We start from the raw sequence: 24,548 nt of genomic DNA, 5'->3' as shown, positions 1-24,548 counted from the left end.
CCAGGCCCAGGCACTGGGGATCACTCACCTCAGATATGAGCTCCTAGACACACACTTAGCCCCTCCTCCATGTGTGGGCTTTCAGTCACGTCTGTAAATGGAGAAACCATTGACTTCTACAAAACACAATTTACACAGATATGTAAAAATTTAATAGTGCAAAACATTTATCACAACAGAATTTCCTAATAAGACAGTGTATTTTCTAAATACCATAATTGTCACCAAATCCTGCCGGGCCCTGTCATTTTATCTGGGGACTGCCATCTCCTCAGGGTTCCCACCCTGAGCTCTCTATGTAGTAGGAGACATGCAAATAGGGCCCTCCTACGGCTGATGAAAACCAGCCAAACCCTGACCCTGCAGCTCTGAGAGAGGAGCCCCAGCCCGGGATTCCCAAGAGTTTCTTCTTGGTCATCAACACTGAACACAGGAGACGCACCATGGAGTTGGGGCTGAGCTGGGTTTTCCTTGTTGCTATTTTAAAAGGTGATTTATGGAGAACTAGAGATATTGAGTGTGAGTGGACATAAGTGAAAGAAACAGGGGCCATGTGTGACAGTTTCTGATCCGGATGTCTCTATTTTTGCAGGTGTCCAGTGTGAGGTGCAGCTGGTGGAGTCTGGGGGAGGCCTGGTACAGCCTGGGGGTCCCTAAGACTCTCCTGTGCAGCCTCTGGATTCACTTTCAGTAGCTATGACATGCACTCGATCCGCCAGGCTCCAGGGAAGGGTTTGCAGTGGATCTCAGTTATTAGTACAAGTGGTGGTACCATATACTACGCAGACTCTGTGAAGGGCCGATTCACAATCTCCAGAGACAACGCCAAGAACTCACTGTATCTGCAAATGAGCAGCCTGAGAGCCGAGGACACGGCTGTGTATTACTGTGCGAGAGACACAGTGAGGGGAAGTCAGTATGAGCAAAGACACAAACTCCTGGCAGGGTACCTGGGACAACCAGAGAAAGCCTGGGACACTGCACGGGGCTGTCCCCAGGGGCAAGTGCAGGTGGTGCAAGGGCTGGTTTCCTGTCATGGTCTGGAGCTGCCTTGTTACCAAGTTACCCCAGGGAATTTCTCTAGATTTGCAATTCTGTAGTAACATTTGCTGTCTCTGACTGCAAAACTTCCCCCTCAACACCTTGGTTTTTGTTTGTTTTGTTTTGTCTGTAACAGGAGGACACATCCTCACCTCCACAGAAGCCCGAGGGTCACTTTGGGGGCAGAAATGACCATGCCTTGGTCACATTGATCAGTGTCCCGAGGAAGCCCAATGAAACCTGGAAAGCGTTTTCCAATCAGGCTCACGGTAGAGACCTCTGTGGAAATCTCTGATTAGAATAGGCTCTGGGATTCGGAATGGGGCCAAGAGGGAGGCTCGTCCACGGCCAGGGTCCTTAAATCCCGACAGTTTTTACAGCTGTTCTCCCTCCTCTCATAAAACTGTGCACATCTGACTCAGAACTGATCCAGCTGGCCCTACTTTGCTAATCAGTTTTTCTTCTGTCTACATGTCATTCTCCCAGTTCCCTTTTCTTCTCTTCCCTGAAAATAGAGGGTGTGTTTTCTGTGGTCTAAATCTCAGGGCTCAGGTCTGTTACCTGGAACTCAGGTGTGGCCCAGGCTATGGCTCCTGCGAGAGCTGGGTAGGTTGAGGGAACTTTCCCACTCACCATTGCCTGGACCCGCCTGCTGCCTTCTGTGCACGGAGGCATTTGGAAATGAAGTGGACTCTAGTCACCAAGGGGATAATGTTAGTTTTGTCAAATGAGATATTGATGTAGAGCTGATCTTCCGTTTCTCACACTGTCACAGAACTTCCTCCTTCATCTGTTACTTTGGGGAGAGCTGAGGATGGACACTCTATTGTGCTGTGAGCTCTGGGTGACAGCAGTTGTAGGGTTTGGTTTGGCAAATCCTACAGGGTTTCAGGTCAATGGAGTTGGAATTCCTGGGAATATCAGCACCTGTCATACTCCATTGAGTCCCATTGTCTTCTCTTAGGCTCTTACAGAATCAGCCCCACCTAGGTTATCTAGGACAGTCTTCCTGACTTAGGAAAAAACGATGGCAGGCTTTACTAACACTTGTATTATACCATCAGTGCAACACCTAGGTTAGTGTGTAATTGAATAAATGACGCTATGAGTCAAGGGGACACATAAAATCGATTGTTGCCATGATATTTATTTATTGGAAACCAGAGTTTTATTGTTACTGAAATCAGTCTCCCTGAGCATTCAGGAACAGGATTTTTTAAGGATAGCTTGGTGGGTTGGGGGTAGCCAGTGAGTCAGGAGTGCTGACGGGTCGGGTCAGAGATGAAATCGTAAGGAATCAAAGGTGTCTTGTGCTGAGTCAGTTTCTAGGAGCGGGCCACAAGATCGGATGAGCCATTTTATTGATCTGGGTGATGCCAGCTGATCCATCATGTGCAGGGTCCACAAAATATCTAAACATTGATCTTAGGCTTTATAATACTGATTTTATCCCCAGGAGCAAATTGGGAAAGATTAGAATTTGTAGCCACCAGCTGAATGACTCTTAAAACGTAATTTCTAATATTTTGAATAAATCGTTGGTCCCCCAAAGTCAGTCTAGCCCTCAGGACTAAGGGGATTTGTTTTGGGGAAAGGCTGTTATCATCTTTGTTTTAAACTATAAACTAAACTAAGTTCCTCCCAAAGTTAGTTAAGCCTACACTCAGGAATGAACAAAGCCAACTTGCAGGTTTGAAGAAAGATGGAGCAGGTTAGGTCATAGCTCTTTCACTGTTTCAGTTACAACTTTGCAGTGGTGGTTTCAATTCCTCCCTTTTAGTTTTATAACACCGTATCATCTTGTTTTGATTCTCTTTAAGTGATGGTTTTATAATCATCTATGAAACTCTTAACAGATGCTCTTACATGCAGGTTTTTGATTAACAACTCTGAAGACAGTTACAATAGAAGAGAGATAAAACTATCAAATAGAAGACTAAAGTAAGTTTTTTTGACTTTTCAGTTAAAACGTTGCCCAAGAAAACTTTTCTTTTGGGCTATTTATACCTTTAACAGTTGAGTATAGTCCTGTATATATAATTTGGAGCATATTTGTTTCTCTCTGCTCACTTTCTCTAGAATTTGGAAATTATTTGCGAATATTCATAATTTATGGCAATATAATTTTTGCATAAGTGCAATCAGAATTTTTTTTTGCAACAGGACACAGTTGGAGAAACTGGTTATTTTACCAAGTCTTTGACTATAACGGTGTGCTTGCCCTTAAGCAATCAAACTTGACTTATACAGCCAATAAGAGCCCCTTGGAAAAACCGGCCTCATACTTTGTCCACACAGTCTTTGTACAGGGTTCCTGGCCAGGGGTAAGTAAAGAATGTCACTTTCTAACAGGCCCAAGAAACCCAAGTTATCACTGGACCCCAAAGGAGAAGTAATTTACCAAACTCACGGGTATTTGAGGGTAAAAATCCATGGCTGGGCTTGGCATTTAAAAAGTCTTATCTGAGATTCCTTATGGAACAGAGTTCCACCAAAGCCAATTAAAAAACCCTATGTAGAAAATAATTATCTGTGCTTTGCAAATAATAAGGTCATGGATAATAAGACTAAAGTTTATTTTGTAAATAAATGAGCCCTATCTTGATTTGTTTTTAATAAAAATGGGGACAACAGAAAAAAAAGCTTTAAAAATATAATACACCTGTAGTTTGCTGTTCTTGGGATTATTTTGGCAGTTTGGAGTAAATTCTAAATTATTTGTGGGCCACAAAGTCATAAACTAATGCTTTCAAATCTTTGCTTTTAAAAGTGCGAATTGCTCTCCCTACCCTAGTTCTCATTATTTGTTTACAGTATGCTGTTCCCTTAAATGTGGTGCTAGAATTATAGATGACAACACTAACAGCTTTGCCATGCAAGCCTTGGAACCCCAGGGAGGCCTGCATGAGTATGCTCAGACAGTTGAAATGAGATTCCAAGCCTCTTACCTTGAGGTCAACACCTACCTCTACTATACCCCAAGTCATCAATAAAAATGAGGACAGTCTTTGCCCTTGTTCCAACTTCATTATCCAACATCAGAGTTTTTTTTTCCAGATACGATTGCCAACTATAGTCATACTCATACGATAAATGATTTTGCTGAAATATTTGTGTTATTGGTCTTACGAGAAGAAAACTCCAAGACTGGATTAGGTTGTCATGCATTTTTCATAAGAAGTACATTCACTCTTTTGAGAGGAAATGCACAGGGGGTGACATGAGGCCGGGTAAGCTGATGGCATAGGGTGGAAATCGGTCCCTGAGTGAAGGAGGGTTGGAGGGAAGATTGGGTGACAGTTTCTTAGGTTTCTGTGCTGTGCAAGGAAGGTGTGAAACATATCTGAGTCTTCCGCAAGTCAACATTACACGATGGGGGATCCCCATGACTCCAGCAATGGTTCTGCCTCAGAATCACTGAAGAGTCATTTCTTTCACTAGAGTGGACCACAGGATCTGGGCTTCAGCACAAGCCATACCGCAGACATCAGAAAGCAGCAGCTTGACACCTGATCCATGTGCATTTTCCTGCCTTTAGAGGGACGGAGAGAGGTGTATTCTCAGGGTTGACACACTCCTTGTTGATTTTCACACAGAACAGTGGCATTTACTTTATTTCATTGGAAGATATATGAGCAAATGTGTGCCTGCAAATGATTGTAATTTTCACATGTATTCCAATTACATAATTTCTTAATTCTGCATGATGTCCTGGTACAGAGTTGTGTGTTCTATAGGTATGTTCAACAAATCAAGAAAATGCATTTTCCACTTTCACTGGTTTTTCTCTATGTGCAGAGACCTTGAGTAGAGCATGTCTAACTATTTGTCTGTTTACATGCTGCAGATAAAGACATACCAGAGACTGGGAAATTTACCATAGAAAGCGTTTTATTGAACTTACAGTTCCACATGACTGGAAAGGCCTCACAATCATGGTGGAAGGTGAAAAGCACATTTGACATGGTGGCAGACAAGAGAAGAGAACTTGTGCAGAGATCTCCTTTTTTACAACCATCATACCTTGCATGAGTCATGCACTATTACACAAACAGCACAGGAGAGACCCTCTGCCATAATTCAATCACCTCCCGTGGGGTCCCTCCCATGACATTAGGAATATGGGATTGCAATTCAAGATGAGATTTGGGTGGGGACACAGCCAAACCGTATCATTTTACCCCATGATCCCTCCCAAATCTCATGTCCTCACATTTCAAAAACAGTCATGCTTTTCTTACAGACCCCAAAGTCTTAACTCATTTTAGCATTAACTCAAGAGTCCACAGTCCAACATCTCATTGGAGACAAGGCAAGTCCCTTCCACCTAAGAGCCTGTCAAATAAAAAGCAAGTTAATTCCTAGAAAAAATGGGGATACAGGCACTGGGTAAACACACCTATTCCAAATGACAGAAATTGTCCAAAACAAAGGGGCTCCATGCAAGTCCAAAATCCAGCAGAGCAGTCAAATATTAAAGCTCCAAAATTATCACCTATGACCCCATTTCTCACAACTGGGTCATGCTGATGCAACAGGTGATTTCCCATGGTCTTGTGCAGCTCCATCCCTGTGGCTTTGCAGGGTACAGTCTCCCTCCTGGCTGCTTTCACAGGCTGGTGTTGAGGGTCTATGTCTTTTCCAGGTACACAGTGCAAGCTGTCAGTGGATCTACCATTGTGGGGTCTGGAGGACAGCAGCCCTCTTCTCACAGGTCCAGTAGGCAGTGCCCCAGTAAGGACTCTGTGTGGGAGCTCTGACCCCATATTTCCCTTCCTCACTGCCCTAGCAGAGGTTCTCCATGAGTGCTCCATCACTGCAGCAAACTTCTGCCAGGACACCCAGCTGTTTTTATACATCTTCTGATATCTCAGCAGAGGTTCTCGATCACTGATTCTTGACTTCTGTGCACTCACAGTCTCTATATCACGTGGAAGTTGCCAAGGCTTGGGTTTTGCACCATCTGAAGCCATGGCCTGAGTTCTACATTGGCCTCTTCCAGCCACGGCTGGAGTGGCTGGAGGCAGGGCACCAAGAGCCTAGGCTGCACACAGCACGGGCACCCTGGGCCTGGCCCAAAAAAAAACTTTTTTCTCTTAGGCCTCCGAGCCTGTGATGGGAGGGGCTGCCATGAAGACCTCTAACATGCCCTGGAGACATTTTCCCCATTGTCTTGAGGATTAACATTCGGATCCTTATTACTTATGCAAATTTCTGCAGCTGGCTTGAATTTACCTCAGAAAATAAGATTTTCTTTTCTACTGCATCGCCAGGTTGCAAATTTTCCAAACTTTTATGTTGTTTCCCTTTTAAAACTGAATGCCGTTAACAGCATTCAAGTCACTTCTTGAATTCTTTGCTGCTTAGAAATTTCTTCTGCCAGATATGTTAAATCATCCCTCTCAAGTTTAAAGTTCCACAATTCTCTAGGACAGGGACAAAATGCTGCCAGTCTCTGCTAAAACCAAACAAGAATCACTTTTGCTCCAGTTCCCAATGAGTTCCTCATCTCCATCTGAGGCCACCTCAGCCTGGACATCATTGTTCATATAAATATCAGCATTTTTGTCAAAGCCATTCAACAAGTCTCTAGGAAGTTCCAAACTATCCCACATTTTCCTGTCTTCTTCTGAGCCCTGCAGACTGTTCCAATCTGCCCATTACCCAGTTCCAAAGTCGCTTCCACATTTTTGGTTATCTTTTCAGCAATGTCTCACTCTACTGGTACCAATTACTGTATTAGTCTGTTATGCTTGTCCCCAGACTGAACAATTTACAAAAGAGGTTTATTGGATTTACAGTTCCACCTGGCTCGGGAGGCCTCACAATCATGGCAGAAGGTGAAAAGCACATCTGACATGGTGGCAGACAGGAGAAGAGAGATCGTGCAGGAAAACTCCCCTTTTAAAACCATCAGATCTCATGAGACTCATTCACTATCATGAGAACAGCACAGGAGAGACCTGCCCCCAATTTCAATCACCTTCCACCAGGTTCCTCCCACGACATGTGGGGACTGTGGGAGTTACAACTAAGATGAGATTTGCATGGGGACACAGACAAACCATATCACTGAGCCTTCTTCACATCATCTCTCATGACCCCAGGGAAAGAGCAGAGATTGACTGACTGCAGAATTTGGGGTAGGGGCTACTCCTGCCAAACTTAGAGTATTCAGAGGCCCCCAGCCCAGTTTTATGGAGTAATGGAGTTTTCCCATGTCTGGGGACCCCTAACGTACCCACAGCCAAAGACTGCTGGTTGGGTGTCATTGAGGGGTTCAGAATTACAGCACCTGCTAGCCTATCTCACCGCAGCCCCATAATGTAACTTACCACCAGCAGACTTCAGGCAAGAGCTCAATATTAATTTTTCTGACACAATTTTCTTACCTCATTTATTTGTAAGTTTGTTTATAGAATTTTATTTCATTTTAAGTTCTGGGATACATGTGCTGAACCTGCAGGCTTCAGTTCCTTATTCAAGCCTTAGAATTGCTCAACTCACCAAAAATAACACAAAATGTGTCCATTTTTGGGGAAATGTAAGTGAACATCCAAGCACAATTTTTTTGTGTGGATATATCTGTTACACCCCTATGAACATAATTGCTGGTCCTCACCAGAAATTGCTGGTCCTCACCAATCTCAAAAGCATCTAGATCTTCAACTTCCTAGCCTTGAGAATTCAGAAAAATATGTTTATGACATTTCTCAGCCACCCATTTTATGGAGTTCTGTTATAGCAGCTGAAACAGACTAAAACATTTGCCAAGTGTCATTAAAGGCAGTGAGGTTCCACCGTACTTGAGAGACGAGCATTACTCTCATTTGCAGCTCAGGATGACAGAAACTTGACCTTGAGCTGATCTGAAAGGAAGATGGTGCTTCCTCTCCCTCAGATCTCAATTGAAGCCATGGTGTCAGATCTCTACGGTGGAGACTAAATTTCAGTCTGTGATGTGATGGATGCCTGTCTCCTCCCAGCCTCACTTATGAGACAGAGTTTTCTTGCCATACACTATAGACCAAGAACAGAGGGACCCCAATTATTCTCACCCCTGCTCACTTATATGGCAGAGGTTCTGGGAAGTTTCCTGGGAGAGGTACAATGAGACTATGTGAGTCCATGACTCCCCTACAGTTTTCTGCTCTTAAAGCAGGAATGTCACTCTAAGATGTATGAGTAATTTCATGTGCACCAAGGTAAAGGCTGTTATATTTTTATAGGTAAAGATGCAGAGCATAAAAACAGAGATACAGCACGCTCTAAATTGTGTGACTATACTTGCAGTGCAATGTGAATAATTTCTGCACTAAAGTTATCCTAAAACACACAATATATTTTTGTTGTAAGTAATTAATGAAAAGCTGACAGCTCCATGAGAGCAATAATACACTTGGTTTAGCAGAGAAAATGAGAAATAGTATAATTTAAGAATAATCAGATGGACACTGTGCCATGTGCCTGTATTTTCAACTAGTCAGGATGCCATTGTGGGAAGACCACCTGAGCCCAGGATTTCAAGGCCAGCCTGCAAAATATTGCCAGACCCATTTTACTGAAAAATAAAATAACATTCTGGGTCATGACAAGCCTTAAAAACTGATCCTCCAAATAGGAACGAATTTAGTTGCATTAGATTGTGGATTGATTTTTGACACAAAACAGTGACACCATGCCAGCAGTGAGTACAGAATAGCATCCAGTTGTTATTTTAAGAGATATAGACTCCCAAACAGAGACATGAAGTAGAGACTGTCAAAGGCAACAGTGCCAAACGACTGCTTTTCCATTGATGCTGTGTGTATATCCAGGAATGCACCTGTGAGTGATGACATCATGTCCTTCATAGTGTGAGATAAAGAGACATTACTACCCATCTGACAAAGGATTAATCACCAGAATATACCAGGATCTCAGACAACTCTAGAGGAAAATCATCTAGTAATCCGAATAAAAAGCAGGCAATAATTATTTCTAAAAATAAGACTTCCAAATTTCAACAGTCATATAAAAATGTGTTGTACAACATTGATCATCAGAAACATGTAAAACAAAACTACAGTGAAATATCATCTCATCTGATTTTAAAATTATTTTAACCAAAAGCCAGACAAAAAGAAATGCTGGTAAGGATCTGGAGAAATGGGAACACTCATAAACTGTTAGTGGGCATTTAAATTAATACAACCACTATGGAGAACAGTTTAGAGATTCCTCAAAACCTAATAATAGCGTTATATAATCCAGCAATTTTGCTGCTGGCAAGTACCCCCCGCCCACAAAAACAAATGTTTTTTGCACTACCGTGTTTGTTACAGCACTGTTCATCACAGCCAAAATTTGAAAGTAACCTAAGTGCCCATTAACAGATGAATGGATAAATCAAACTGGTGCATATAGGATATGGATTAATATTATGCCGTGAAAAGAATGAGATTTTGTCATTTGCAACAGCATGGATGAAACTGGAGTTCATTATATTAATTGAAATAAGCCCAGAACCAAAACACAAACTTCCCATATTCTCATTTAGTTGTGAAAGTTAAAAATTAAGACAATTGAACTCATGGAGACAGAGTGAAAGGATGGTCACCAGAGGTAGGGAAGGTCTATGGTGGATGGGGATTACTGGGGATGCTCAATGGGTAGAAAAAGTGGTTAGAAATAATAAATAATACAGAATATTTGATAACACAACAGACTAAGTATAGTCCTTAATAACGTAATTATAGATTGCAAAATAACTAAAAGTGTACAAATGGAATGTAGGTAAATCAAATAACTAATACTTGAGAGGATGTATAAACCATTCATCATAATGTGATTATTATGCATTTCATGCTGTATCAAAGTCAGGTACTCCATAAACATACACATGTATTATTTACCCACAAACATTCAAAATCAAAGTGTTTGTGAATCTATTCTTCTGTTTCTATATTACCTTAGACCGAAGAACATATTGGTTTCTTCATGCTACTGAGATCCACATAGACATTCATAGCCTTCTTTCTTTGCCTGTCCATAATCCCACACTCTAAATTGAGGAAACCTCCTCTACCATACGAAATTAATTTACTTAGTGCACAATTTCAAAATACACAAAATGTGTTAGAACTGTTAAACTGACCCTTGTTGAAAATATGTGTATCAACTACTGTCCAGTGCTTATGTGTAGCTTATTTATATTTTACTATCACAACATCAAATTCTTACCAAAGATACTTGATTCTTTTATTCATGCCCCCACCTTCTGCAGTGAAATTAGTTCAAACCATTTTATCATTGTCAGATATTGCATACAGATTTCATTTTATTCTGTTTCATGACCAGGTAAATACTTCTGAAGTTGTATGCATTTAACACTTTGTCTCAAAAAATTATGAGCTTTCACAAATTATTTATGCCATGTGTTTATCATTGGACATCGTGAAAATAGTTTCATTGTGATTAAAAAGTGTGTGTTTCACCTAATCCACACACCTTCTCTCCAAATTCCTGGAAAACCTCAAAAGTTTACTGGATCTATATTTTAGTCTTTGGCAAAATAGCCTGGCTGTTCTCTTAGCCTTTTTTTTGCAAAGCATCAAGATTCACCTTCACTGACTACAGCATGAATTGGGCCCAGATGGCTGGAGGAGAGGGGCTGGAGTGGGTGGTAGCAGCTCTGCACCAGCACAAGGAAAATTTACAATTCCCAGGGATAACACTTAATATCACAATCTCCTTTAAAACGATCTACGTGAGAGCTGAGGAGTAGGCAGTGTGTTACTGTGAGAGACACAGAGAGGGACATCTATGTGAGTCTAGAGGCAAACCTCCCTGCAGGAAGACAAGAGGGGACTTTGTGGTGAATGGGCTCAGAACCACCAGGAGGCGCTCGGGATGGTAGGGTGTGCTCAGGACACCATGGGGCGCTCAGAACACTAGGGGGCGCTCAAGACCAGCAGGAGGGGCTCAGGACAACGGGACACTCAGGACACCAGGGGGTGCTCAGGACACCAGGGGGTGCTCAGGACGCCATGGGGCGCTCAGAACACTAGGGGGCGCTCAAGACCACCAGGAGGCGCTCGGGATGGTAGGGTGTGCTCAGGACACCATGGGGCGCTCAGAACACTAGGGGGCGCTCAAGACCAGCAGGAGGGGCTCAGGACAACGGGACACTCAGGACACCAGGGGGTGCTCAGGACGCCAGGGGGTGCTCAGGACGCCAGGGGGCGCTCAGCACAAGCAGGGGGCACAGAATCATGAGGGTGCATTCCAGACCACCAGGAAACTCTCAGGATCACCAAGAGGTTCTCAGAATCCACCAGTGCTAACAGCACAACCTAATGGCACAGAAGACCACCAGGAGACACATGACCACTGAAGAACATTGAGGACATCAGGGGTTCCGGACCAACAAGGAGTGCTCGGGCCGCCATGGGGCTCTCTGCAACCACCAGGGAATCAATTGTTCAGGACACCACGGTTCACTTAGGAGGCAGATCCACTTTGGGTGCCTGGGAAGGGTGAGGTTTGCTTTTAGACATTGCTGATTCCTGAGCTGGTCAAGCAAAAGTCTTCCCAGGATCTCTCGCCATTTCTTCCTTGTAACCTATGGTTTCTTTCGCATACAAATCATTAACTTAGAACAGGAATTCAATTCAACTTTTAACCCTGCATATTTTTAGAATAATACTAGCAATAGTAATTCAATGTGTTTTGATAATAAGAAACGGTGTATATGCCTAATTCAAACTTTGGTTCCATGTATGGGTTTTTGTTTTTTGTGCTGTGTCAGTCACACAATTGGAAATCCTTTTCTAACAATAACTCAGCAGTTTCATGGTGTTAAGTTTCTATTCCTTTCGTCTGCCTTTTGTGAAGGTGAAAAACCACTTTCAGGGGTCAGTTTCTCCACCTTTGTTGAGTTCTGGGGTTCTACTCTTCACACTGTTTCTCCACCTTCCCTTCTTCCATCAAATCCTTTTGACTTCCTCAGTCTTCCAGTAAGGAAACAAGTCCCTTTATTTTGTTTTCTCCATGTCTGGTGAATCGGTTTGCTTCTCTTGGTGATAATTGAAGCCAACCAAGTTTAGGAAGGTAAGAGTTCTCCTTAGAATGTGCTCATCTAGGCCGGGCGTGGTGTCTCACGCCTGTAATCCCAGCATTTTGGGAGGCTGAGGCGGGAGGATAACTGAAGTTGGGAGTTCGAGACCAGCCTGGCCAACATGGCAAAAACCTGTCTCTAGTAAGAATACAAAATTAGTCAGGCATGGTGGCAGGCACCTGTAATCCCAGCTACTTGAGAGGCTGAGGCAGGAGAATGGCTTGAACCACAGGGGAGGAGGTTGCGGTGAGTTGAGATCATTCCACTTCACTCCAGCCTGGGTGACAGAAAGAAACTCTGAAAAGAAAGACTGAGAGACAGACGGAAAGAAGAAAGAGAGGGAGAGGGAGAGAGGGGAGAGGAGAGGAGAGGAGAGAGGAGAGGGGAGGGGAGGGAGGGGAGGGGAGGGGAGGGGAGGGGAGAGGAAATATACTCAATCACCTGCAGACTCTCTGACCTCCTCACCCTTTTCTAGGGTCCTGCAGACATCACCCCACGACATCCAAGTCTTTTTCCTAAGTACCGCAGGGTGGGTTCTGCTGCTCCTGCTGCTCTCTGTGTGCTCAGCACTGAGGCTCACAAGCGCTTTGATGATGAAGTTCAAACCCCTGAAGTGTTTGCAAACTCTCAGACCACCCTTTAGCAAGCTGCCATTGTGAGTGAATTCTGGGAATCCTGGGCTGATTTCAGTTCCATATTGCTGGATGTTCTCTAGCATCCAGGAGTATTGGCAAATAAACATCTAGAATTTGTATTGAAACTTTATGCAATATCAATGGTAGAAAACAATCCTAATTTCTAAATAAGAACATTTTATCCTGACTTTTATAAAAATATAATGTGAATTTAACCAATAATGTAATAAAATTTTTAAGTGATGTTTCTTATATTTTATTAAATTTATTAATAATTGACAGATATTTAAAGTATACTAATAGCATAAATGACAAATAAACCAACACAGAGGCTATACATGAATACCACTGTACATTATTTAATTTGGCAAGAATGGCATTTACTTTAAGTTCTACCAAAACTTGCCTATAAATATGTTTGTTTACTGGCATTAGGATACAGAAGCAATCACACAGAACAACAACATTTTGGAATACTACATTATGCTATAAAACAGAGTAAATTCAATTCAATTAAATAATTAAAATAATATTAAATAAAGTCGTGTTCTGTTTTGGTATTTGGATATGTGTTCATTTTTGTATTTGCTTCTTTGTATCTTTAGTATAGATGGGGTTTCACCATGTGGGCCAGGCTCGTCTCAAACTCCTGACCTCAGGTGATCCACCCACCTGGCCTCCCAAAGTGCTGGGATTACAGGCGTGAGCCACCACACCCAACCCATTTTTGTATTTTCACATGTATGTTTCAGTACTGAGCATATGTACATATGTGTATGTGTATGTGTGATTATAAACTTATAAAATATTTTATTCATCTATATAGTTATGCAAATTGAAGAGTTTCATGTGAAGAGACAGTAGAAAATACAAAAGCAAAAGAGTTATAGAAAGCATTTGCAATACCTAAGGTCTACAGAGGAGTCATATTAATATGAAAAATAATAGCTTAGTACTTTGGAAATGACACACACAGTAACAAATACATATATGCAATTAACAAGATATTGGCACAAAGTTAAGAAAAACTTAACATAAGTGTGCTCACTATTGGTCTATAAAATGCCTATAATAATACTTTTTATTTATCATATTATAGAAAATAAAATAACTATATGAATAGCACTCTCTTTGCTTGATTTTAGCATTAGGTGCTTCCCATGTTTTTTGATACAAATAAACATTTCTCATTTTTTATTGTAATTTCAATATTTTCTTCTAGAATATATGTTCATAATTATAATTGGAATTATAGAATTTCCAGAAACTTATTTTATCAGTTGTGACTTGTATTCTTATGATCGTCTTTTTACATTAATGTACCTTTGATTCAGAATAATAATAGATAAAATAATTATAAAGTTAATACCGTGTGTTCCCACCTCCATGTATCTCCTAAGATGAATATCCTCCATCATGATAAGACATGGTGTTAACACATTTACATTGATAAATTTAAAATTATTCCATACCAGACCTTATGTAGCATTTTTCCAATAATTTATTTTGTAAACCAAAAATAAAATTCTAAGCTTCCTCAACCAACTGAATGAACCCAACCCTCAGCCAAGGAGATTTCAAAGTAAATTCTAAAACTTGTTCCAGCAATGATGGGAAAGTGAGAGGTCAGACATGCCTCATTAATTCTCCTGTCATTGGAATTAAGGCGCCAGTGGTCAGCATTAGCAATAAAACAAAGATTTTAAGACTGACAAAACTATATTTTTGCTATAAACACTCTTTATAGAAAAAAGACACCAAATTACAACCTGATTCTAGCATCACATCACATGACAAACAGGAAGACCTAATGATCTATTCTCTATGAGGCTTCATCTGCATAATAAGAACTATGATCTCCACAACCCCTTATCTTAATCTAGACACTCATTTGTAAGAAGTGTATTGCCTTACATTTCAACCAATTGCCAATCAGAAAATCTTTGAATTCACCTATGTCCTGGAAGCCCGGGCATAAACTTTTCCTGCCTTTCTGGACTGCAAAAATGGTATAGCTTACATGTGTTGATTAACATCTGCCTGTAACTTCTGACCCACTAAAATATATAAAATCAAGCTGTAACCAAACCACTTTGGACACATATTCTCAGGAACTCCTGGAGTGCTGTCATGGGCCTTGGCCAATCAAATATATCTCAAAATGAATGATTTTAAATATTTCATAGTTTGTCTCTTTTAGCAGATATCTTCTTCTTCTTCTTTTTTTTTTTTTTTTTGTTTTTTTTTTTTTTTCACTTTTAATGGTTTTATTACTCTAGAGATTCTCTCAAAGAATCACAAAATGAGCTCCTAAAATCATACAAAAATTTGAATGTGTGAAGATAGAATGAAAGATTTACACATTTTAAGTCTTAATGGACAGAAAGGAAGTTTCATTTTAATTGATAAAGTGTTTTTAAATTAAGATACTTTATATTAAATTTTAATTTTTAACCTCTTTATTTTGAAATGATTTTGTATTTGCAATAATAGCACAAAGAATTCCAACACAGCCATGATTTAGCTTAGCCCAAATTAATACTTACAATAACAACAGGGTAATCATCATAACTGGAAAGTTGAAAATGTATTAAACTATAGACATTTAAATTTCATCAATTATCCCATAAATGTCCTTTTTCTTTTTTTTTTTTTTTTTTTTTTTTATTATACTTTAAGTTCTAGGGTACATGTGCATAACGTGCAGGTTTGTTACATATGTATACTTATGCCATGTTGGTGTGCTGCACCCATCAACTCGTCAGCACCCATCAATTCATCATTTATATCATGTATAACTCCCCAATGCAATCCCTCCCTCCTCCCCCCTCCCCCCTCCCCATGATAGACCCCAGTGTGTGATGTTCCCCTTCCCGAGTCCAAGTGATCTCATTGTTCAGTTCCCACCTATGAGTGAGAACATGCGGTGTTTGGTTTTCTCTTCTTGTGATAGTTTGCTAAGAATGATGGTTTCCAGCTGCATCCATGTCCCTACAAAGGACGCAAACTCATCCTTTTTTATGGCTGCATAGTATTCCATGGTGTATATGTGCCACATTTTCTTAATCCAGTCTGTCACAGATGGACATTTGGGTTGATTCCAAGTCTTTGCTATTGTGAATAGTGCCGCAATAAACATACGTGTACATGTGTCTTTGTAGTAGACTAATTTATAATCCTTTGGGTATATACCCAGTAGTGGGATGGCTGGGTCATATGGTACATCTAGTTCTAGATCCTTGAGGAATTGCCATACTGTTTTCCATAATGGTTGAACTAGTTTACAATCCCACCAACAGTGTAAAAGTGTTCCTATTTCTCCACATCCTCTCCAACACCTGTTGTTTCCTGACTTCTTAATGATTGCCATTCTAACTGGTGTGAGATGGTATCTCATTGTGGTTTTGATTTGCATTTCTCTGATGGCCAGTGATGATGAGCATTTTTTCATGTGTCTGTTGGCTGTATGAATATCTTCTTTTGAGAAATGTCTGTTCATATCCTTTCCCCACTTTTTGATGGGGTTGTTTGTTTTTTTCTCGTATATTTGTTTGAGTTCTTTGTAGATTCTGGATATTAGGCCTTTGTCAGATGAGTAGGTTGCAAAAATTTTCTCCCATTCTGTAGGTTGCCTGTTCACTCTGATGGTAGTTTCTTTTGCTGTGCAAAAGCTCTTTAGTTTAATTAGATCCCATTTGTCAATTTTGGCTTTTGCTGCCGTTGCTTTTGGTGTTTTAGACATGAAGTCCTTGCCCATGCCTATGTCCTGAATGGTACTACCTAGATTTTCTTCTAGGGTTTTTATGGTATTAGGTCTAACATTTAAGTCTCTAATCCATCTTGAATTAATCTTCGTATAAGGGGTAAGGAAAGGATCCAGTTTCAGCTTTCTACTTATGGCTAGCCAATTTTCCCAGCACCATTTATTAAATAGGGAATCCTTTCCCCATTTCTTGTTTCTCTCAGGTTTGTCAAAGATCAGATGGCTGTAGATGTGCGGTATTATTTCTGAGGACTCTGTTCTGTTCCATTGGTCTATATCTCTGTTTTGGTACCAGTACCATGCTGTTTTGGTTACTGTAGCCTTGTAGTATAGTTTGAAGTCAGGTAGCGTGACGCCTCCAGCTTTGTCCTTTTGACTTAGGATTGTCTTGGCAATGCGGGCTCTTTTTTGGTTCCATATGAACTTTAAAGCAGTTTTATCCAATTCTGTGAAGAAAGTCATTGGTAGCTTGATGGGGATGGCATTGAATCTATAAATAACCTTGGGGAGTATGGCCATTTTCACGATATTGATTCTTCCTATCCATGAGCATGGTATGTTCTTCCATTTGTTTGTGTCCTCTTTGATTTCACTGAGCAGTGGTTTGTAGTTCTCCTTGAAGAGGTCCTTTACATCCCTTGTAAGCTGGATTCCTAGGTATTTTATTCTCTTTGAAGCAATTGTGAATGGAAGTTCATTCCTGATTTGGCTCTCTGCTTGTCTGTTGCTGGTGTATAAGAATGCTTGTGATTTTTGCACATTAATTTTGTATCCTGAGACTTTGCTGAAGTTGCTTATCAGCTTAAGGAGATTTTGGGCTGAGACAATGGGGTTTTCTAAATATACAATCATGTCATCTGCAAACAGGGACAATTTGACTTCTTCTTTTCCTAACTGGATACCCTTGATTTCTTTCTCTTGCCTGATTGCCCTAGCCAGAACTTCCAACACTATGTTGAATAGGAGTGGTGAGAGAGGGCATCCCTGTCTTGTGCCAGTTTTCAAAGGGAATTTTTCCAGTTTTTGCCCATTCAGTATGATATTAGCTGTGGGTTTGTCATAAATAGCTCTTATTATTTTGAGGTACGTTCCATCAATACCGAATTTATTGAGCGTTTTAGCATGAAGGGCTGTTGAATTTTGTCAAAAGCCTTTTCTGCATCTATTGAGACAATCATGTGGTTCTTGTCTTTGGTTCTGTTTATATGCTGGATTACGTTTATTGATTTGCGAATGTTGAACCAGCCTTGCATCCCAGGGATGAAGCCCACTTGATCATGGTGGATAAGCTTTTTGATGTGCTGCTGAATCCGGTTTGCCAGTATTTTATTGAGGATTTTTGCATCAATGTTCATCAGGGATATTGGTCTAAAATTCTCTTTTTTTGTTGTGTCTCTGCCAGGCTTTGGTATCAGGATGATGTTGGCCTCATAAAATGAGTTAGGGAGGATTCCCTCTTTTTCTATTGATTGGAATAATTTCAGAAGGAATGGTACCAGCTCCTCCTTGTACCTCTGGTAGAATTCAGCTGTGAATCCATCTGGTCCTGGACTTTTTTTGGTGGGTAGGCTATTAATTGTTGCCTCAATTTCAGAGCCTGCTATTGGTCTATTCAGGGATTCAACTTCTTCCTGGTTTAGCCTTGGGAGAGTGTAAGTGTCCAGGAAATTATCCATTTCTTCTAGATTTTCTAGTTGATTTGCGTAGAGGCGTTTATAGTATTCTCTGATGGTAGTTTGTATTTCTGTGGGGTCAGTGGTGATATCCCCTTTATCATTTTTTATTGCATCTATTTGATTCCTCTCTCTTTTTTTCTTTATTAGCCTTGCTAGCGGTCTGTCAATTTTGTTGATCTTTTCAAAAAACCAACTCCTGGATTCATTGATTTTTTGGAGGGTTTTTTGTGTCTCTATCTCCTTCAGTTCTGCTCTGATCTTAGTTATTTCTTGCCTTCTGCTAGCTTTTGAATGTGATTGCTCTTGCCTCTCTAGTTCTTTTAATTGTGATGTTAGAGTGTCAATTTTAGATCTTTCCTGCTTTCTCTTGTGGGCATTTAGTGCTATAAATTTCCCTCTACACACTGCTTTAAATGTGTCCCAGAGATTCTGGTATGTTGTATCTTTGTTCTCATTGGTTTCAAAGAACATCTTTATTTCCGCTTTCATTTCGTTATGTACCCAGTAGTCATTCAGGAGCAGGTTGTTCAGTTTCCATGTAGTTGAGCGGTTTTGATTGAGTTTCTTAGTCCTGAGTTCTAGTTTGATTGCACTGTGGTCTGAGAGACAGTTTGTTATAATTTCTGTTCTTTTACATTTGCTGAGGAGTACTTTACTTCCAATTATGTGGTCAATTTTGGAATAAGTGCGATGTGGTGCTGAGAAGAATGTATATTCTGTTGATTTGGGGTGGAGAGTTCTATAGATGTCTATTAGGTCCGCTTGGTGCAGAGATGAGTTCAATTCCTGGATATCCTTGTTAACTTTCTGTCTTGTTGATCTGTCTAATGTTGACAGCGGAGTGTTGAAGTCCCCCATTATTATTGTATGGGAGTCTAAGTCTCTTTGTAAGTCTCTAAGGACTTGCTTTATGAATCTGGGTGCTCCTGTATTGGGTGCATATATATTTAGGAGAGTTAGCTCTTCCTGTTGAATTGATCCCTTTACCATTATGTAATGGCCTTCTTTGTCTCTTTTGATCTTTGATGGTTTAAAGTCTGTTTTATCAGAGACTAGGATTGCAACCCCTGCTTTTTTTTGTTCTCCATTTGCTTGGTAGATCTTCCTCCATCCCTTTATTTTGAGCCTATGTATGTCTCTGCATGTGAGATGGGTCTCCTGAATACAGCAGACTGATGGGTCTTGACTCTTTATCCAGTTTGCCAGTCTGTGTCTTTTAATTGGAGCATTTAGTCCATTAACATTTAAGGTTAATATTGTTATGTGTGAACTTGATCCTGCCATTATGATATTAACTGGTTATTTTGCTCGTTAGTTGATGCAGTTTCTTCCCAGCCTCGATGGTCTTTACATTTTGCCAAGTTTTTGCGATGGCTGGTACCGGTTGTTCCTTTCCATGTTTAGGGCTTCCTTCAGGGTCTCTTGTAAGGCAGGCCTGGTGGTGACAAAATCTCTAAGCATTTGCTTATCTGTAAAGGATTTTATTTCTCCTTCACTTATGAAACTTAGTTTGGCTGGATATGAAATTCTGGGTTTAAAATTCTTTTCTTTAAGAACGTTGAATATTGGCCCCCACTCTCTTCTGGCTTGTAGAGTTTCTGCCGAGAGATCTGCTGTTAGTCTGATGGGCTTCCCTTTGTGGGTGACCCGACCTTTCTCTCTGGCTGCCCTTAAGATTTTTTCCTTCATTTCAACTTTGGTGAATCTGGCAATTACGTGTCTTGGAGTTGCTCTTCTGGAGGAGTATCTTTGTGGCGTTCTCTGTATTTCCTGAATTTGAATGTTGGCCTGCCCTACTAGGTTGGGGAAGTTCTCCTGGATGATATCCTGAAGAGTGTTTTCCAACTTGGTTCCATTTTCCCCCTCACTTTCAGGCACCCCAATCAGACGTAGATTTGGTCTTTTTACGTAATCCCATACTTCTTGCAGGCTTTGCTCATTTCTTTTTCTTCTTTTTTCTTTTGGTTTCTCTTCTCGCTTCATTTCATTCATTTGATCTTCAATCGCTGATACTCTTTCTTCCAGTTGATCGAGTCGGTTACTGAAGCTTGTGCATTTGTCACGTATTTCTCGTGTCATGGTTTTCATCTCTGTCATTTCGTTTATGATCTTCTCTGCATTAATGAGTCTAGCTGTCAATTCTTCCACTCTTTTTTCAAGATTTTTAGTTTCTTTGCGCTGGGTACGTAATTCCTCCTTTAGCTCTGATAAGTTTGATGGACTGAAGCCTTCTTCTCTCCTCTCGTCCAAGTCATTCTCTGACCAGCTTTGATCCGTTGCTGGTGATGGGCTGCGCTCCTTTGCAGGGGGAGATGCGCTCTTATTTTTTGAATTTCCAGCTTTTCTGCCCTGCTTCTTCCCCATCTTTGTGGTTTTATCTGTCTCTGGTCTTTGATGGTGGTGACGAACTGATGGGGTTTTGGTATAGGTGTCCTTCCTGTTTGATAGTTTTCCTTCTGACAGTCAGAAGGACTCTCTGTTGGTCTGTTGGAGATTGCTTGAGGTCCACTGCAGACCCTGTTTGCCTGGGTATCAGCAGCAGAGGTTGCCGAAGATAGAATATTGCTGAACAGCGAGTGTACCTGTCTGATTCTTCCTTTGGAAGTGTCCTCTCAGGGATGTACTCCACCCTGTGAGGTGTGGGGTGTCAGACTGCCCCTAGTGGGGGATTTCTCCCAGCTAGGCTACTCAGGGGTCAGGGACACACCTGAGCAGGCAGTCTGTCCGTTCTCAGATCTCAACCTCCGCGTTGGGAGATCCGCGGCTCTCCCCAAAGCTGTCAGACAGAGTCGTTCGCGTCTGCACCGGCTCCCGCTACTTCCCCTGTTGGTCTTCAGCTGTGCGCTGTCCCCAGAGGTGGAGACTACAGAGACAGGCAGGCTTCCTTGAGCTGCTGTGAGCTCCACCCAGTTCGAGCTTCCCAGCGGCTTTGTTTACCTACTTAAGCCTCAGCAATGGCGGGCGCCCCTCCCCCAGCCTCGCTGCTGCCTTGCGGATAGATCGCGGCAGACTGCTGTGTTAGCAGTGAGGGAGGCTTCGTGGGCGTGGGACCCTCCCGGCCAGGTGTGGGATATATTCTCCTGGAATGCCTGTATGCTTACAGCGCAGTATTGGGGTGGGAGTTACCCGATTTTCCAGGTGTTGTGTGTCTCAGTTCCCCTGGCTAGGAAAACGGATCCCCTTCCCCCTTGCGCTTCCAGGTGAGGCGATGCCTCGCCCTGCTTCAGCTCTCGCTGGTCAGGCTGCAGCAGCTGACCAGCACCAATTGTCCGGCACTCCCTAGTGAGATGACCCCAGTACCTCAGTTGAAAATGCAGAAATCACCGGTCTTCTGTGTCGCTCGCGCTGGGAGTTGGAGACTGGAGTTGTTCCTATTCGGCCATCTTGCTCCGCCCCCTACAATTGAATTCTAATTCAAAAGTGTTATACCCCTTTATATATAGAAGAGAGATATTATAACTGTATATGTCTATTTTCTCTTTTCTATCACTTTTTAAATTTTCTCAGTTGGTAGTTATGTATGCTATAAAAACGTAATATTGGAATTTTATAATTGCTTTACACATTTATATAATAAAAGAAATACAAATGCAAAAACAAAATTGAAACCTCATTTTCCATTGTTGACAATCTTTATTTTTTTGAATAGAATTCAGGTAATGGATGTATATCATATGGCTACTCATCTAGAAACTCTGCTAAAATGTCTATGGAAAGATTATTGTGCTGGGAATAGATTTTTTCAGGATTTATTTGTCCTAAAAAGTATTTATTTTTCTTTGATTTATCATCTCCGCAGACAATGTTAAGAAGATGCTGTATGTGCAAATGGTCAACCTGCAAACCAGGAACACGTCACTATATTACTGCGCAACAGAAGTGCATGAGGAAAGGCCAGTGTGAGCACAGACGCAAACCTCCAGGGACACATGGGCAAATTAGCTGCAGGGGGTGCTCGGGACTCACTGATCAGAGTCAATCCCAGAAGGAAGTGCACAGAAAAGTTAGGACTGCTTTCCTGCAAAGATGAAAACAAACAAACACAAACAAAAAAACTTTCTTCATCTGAGAGTTTCTCCAGGGAACTTCTCTAATTTCAAAATTCTCTGCCTACCAATGCCATCTCTAAATATTTATTTAAATATTGTGTTATGAGGACATATTCTCCCATGGACAAAATGCAAACTGACACTTACAGAGATGAAAACCACTCAACCATGGTCGCCAGAATTGGAGACGTGTAGAAGCTCGGTGGGACCTGTTGAATCTTCTCCAATCACACTCACAGCAGAGACCTTACTGGGTCTCCCTGACTTGAAGAGTCTTTAGGGAGGGTGATACCAGCCTGAAGATGGTGGACCATGGTCAGCGTCATATAGAATATGGGGACCCTCACAGTCTTTATGTCTGACCCTTCCCTTGACACTAAAGTATGCAAATTAATATCAACACTGATCTGGTGCTTCTTTTGATTCTAATTCATTTTCTTTCTTTTTAGTTGTCATTCTCACTATTCCTTGGATTTTCCTGCTCCCTGAAAAAGGTAAATGTAGTTGCTGTGATCTCAATTCAAGGGCTGAAGCCCCTTCCCTGTAATCAGTTTGGGCTCAGGTGTGGCTGCTCCAGCCATGTGGAAGAGGCTGAAGGTACTTTCTTCCCTCCCCTTGCTCAGGACCATCCACTGTATTGTGTGTAGGCTTCCCTGGAAATGCAGTAGCCATTTGCAGTGAAAGAAATGAGCTTGTCTGGTTAAAATGGAAGGTGGATGTAGAATTAATTGGCTACTACATAAACTGTCCTTCTCCACCAGTGCTTTTACGACAAGATTGTGAAATTTGTAAGAATCAAAACAGAGTCACATGTGTCAAAATCCTGACAAATGGAGTCAGGGAAGTGTAGGGAGAATTCTCACACACATATCCCTGATAACAAGAAATATCATAAAACAATTATTGCACAAAGGCCAACACAGTCTCCTAATCATGACTTTTGCCAAGACATCTCAGAAACTACTTGTCCGGCCTTAGATTAATGCCATCTGAATTACACTGATCATGTTACTGTCACTGCTCCTCACCACAGATGCACTACCCTACTGAGTCCTGAAACCTGACTCCATCCTATACAGTAGGGCACAGATGAGGGGATGCAAATCTCCACCAGCTCCACCCTCCTCTGGGTTGAAAAGCCGAGCACAGGGCCTGACTCAGTGACTCCTGTGCCTCACCATGGACACGCTTTGCTCCACACTCCTGCTGCTGACCGTCCCTTCATGTGAGTGCTGTGACCAGGGACTCCCTCAGGGATAAAACATCTGTTCTGTCCTCTGTGGGCTTCATCTTCTGCTTTCTCCACAGGGGTCTTCTCCCAGGTCACCTTGAAGGAGTCTGGTCCTGCGCTGGTGAAACCCACACAGACCCTCACGCTGACCTGCACCTTCTCTGGGTTCTCACTCAGCACTTCTGGAATGCGTGTAAGCTGGATCCGTCAGCCCCCAGGGAAGGCCCTGGAGTGGCTTGCACTCATTTATTGGGATGATGATAAGCGCTACAGCCCATCGCTGAAGAGCAGGCTCACCATCTCCAAGGACACCTCCAAAAACCAGGTGGTCCTTACAATGACAAACATGGACCCTGTGGACACAGCCACATATTACTGTGCACAGAGAGCACAGAGACACAGCCCAGGGTGCCTCCTGTACAATAACCCAGGCTGCTTCTTATTGGTGCTCCCTCCCTACCAAAGCAGAACAGGAAAGTGTGACTGAGATGCCATTTCCTGCTAGGGCCTGGGTTTCCCATCACTACTAGACTCAGAGCCCTGTCTTCTTTCTTCTTCTTTACTAATAACTGGCCTGTCTCCTGTTAATGGTTCATGCAAGCATAAGCTGTATCCTGTTTGACAAAGATTCAGCATGAAATGTCCTTATTACCTGAGCCAGATGCATCACTGGTATGTGGCCACCAGTTTCTTGGGCTCATACCACCCCAAGGGGCAGAATACAAATCAGCAGAACATATGCCTTTATTAAACTGTGGGAAATGACATTGGAGAAAAATGTAGGGATAAGAAAGCAGGAGGAATTGAGGAAGTCCAGATAATAGCTTTTCTTGTAGAGAGAAAGTTGCAATCATAAAGTAATTTTATAAAACAATAAAATAGATGGAATATGTCCTCATTATGGAGTGTCTCACAGTGTCAGTGCACAAATAAATTTCTAAAAATATCATAGGGTAGGCGTGATACGTGACCCTTATTTCCACACCAGGAGCCCATAAATACCCAGGTAAGTAAAAATCCAACTCTTAGAAAGGGAAGTGCCTCAACTTGACTTC

At 41.7% G+C, this 24,548-nt stretch overlaps 1 gene segment (V, D, J or C); it reads left to right on the top strand.

Annotated features, from left to right (window-relative positions):
• The first annotated feature begins 443 nt into the window (after positions 1–443).
• LOC104671286 lies at positions 444–23,980 on the top strand. The segment is given in 3 exon segments: positions 444–489; positions 593–902; positions 23,585–23,980. Coding segments are annotated over 3 exon segments (752 nt in total).
• Positions 23,981–24,548: the final 568 nt, after the last annotated feature.

Source organism: Rhinopithecus roxellana, chromosome 5 (genome assembly GCF_007565055.1).
Source record: "Rhinopithecus roxellana isolate Shanxi Qingling chromosome 5, ASM756505v1, whole genome shotgun sequence".
NCBI lineage: Eukaryota > Metazoa > Chordata > Mammalia > Primates > Cercopithecidae > Rhinopithecus > Rhinopithecus roxellana.
This window is presented reverse-complemented; position numbering and strand designations above follow the sequence as displayed.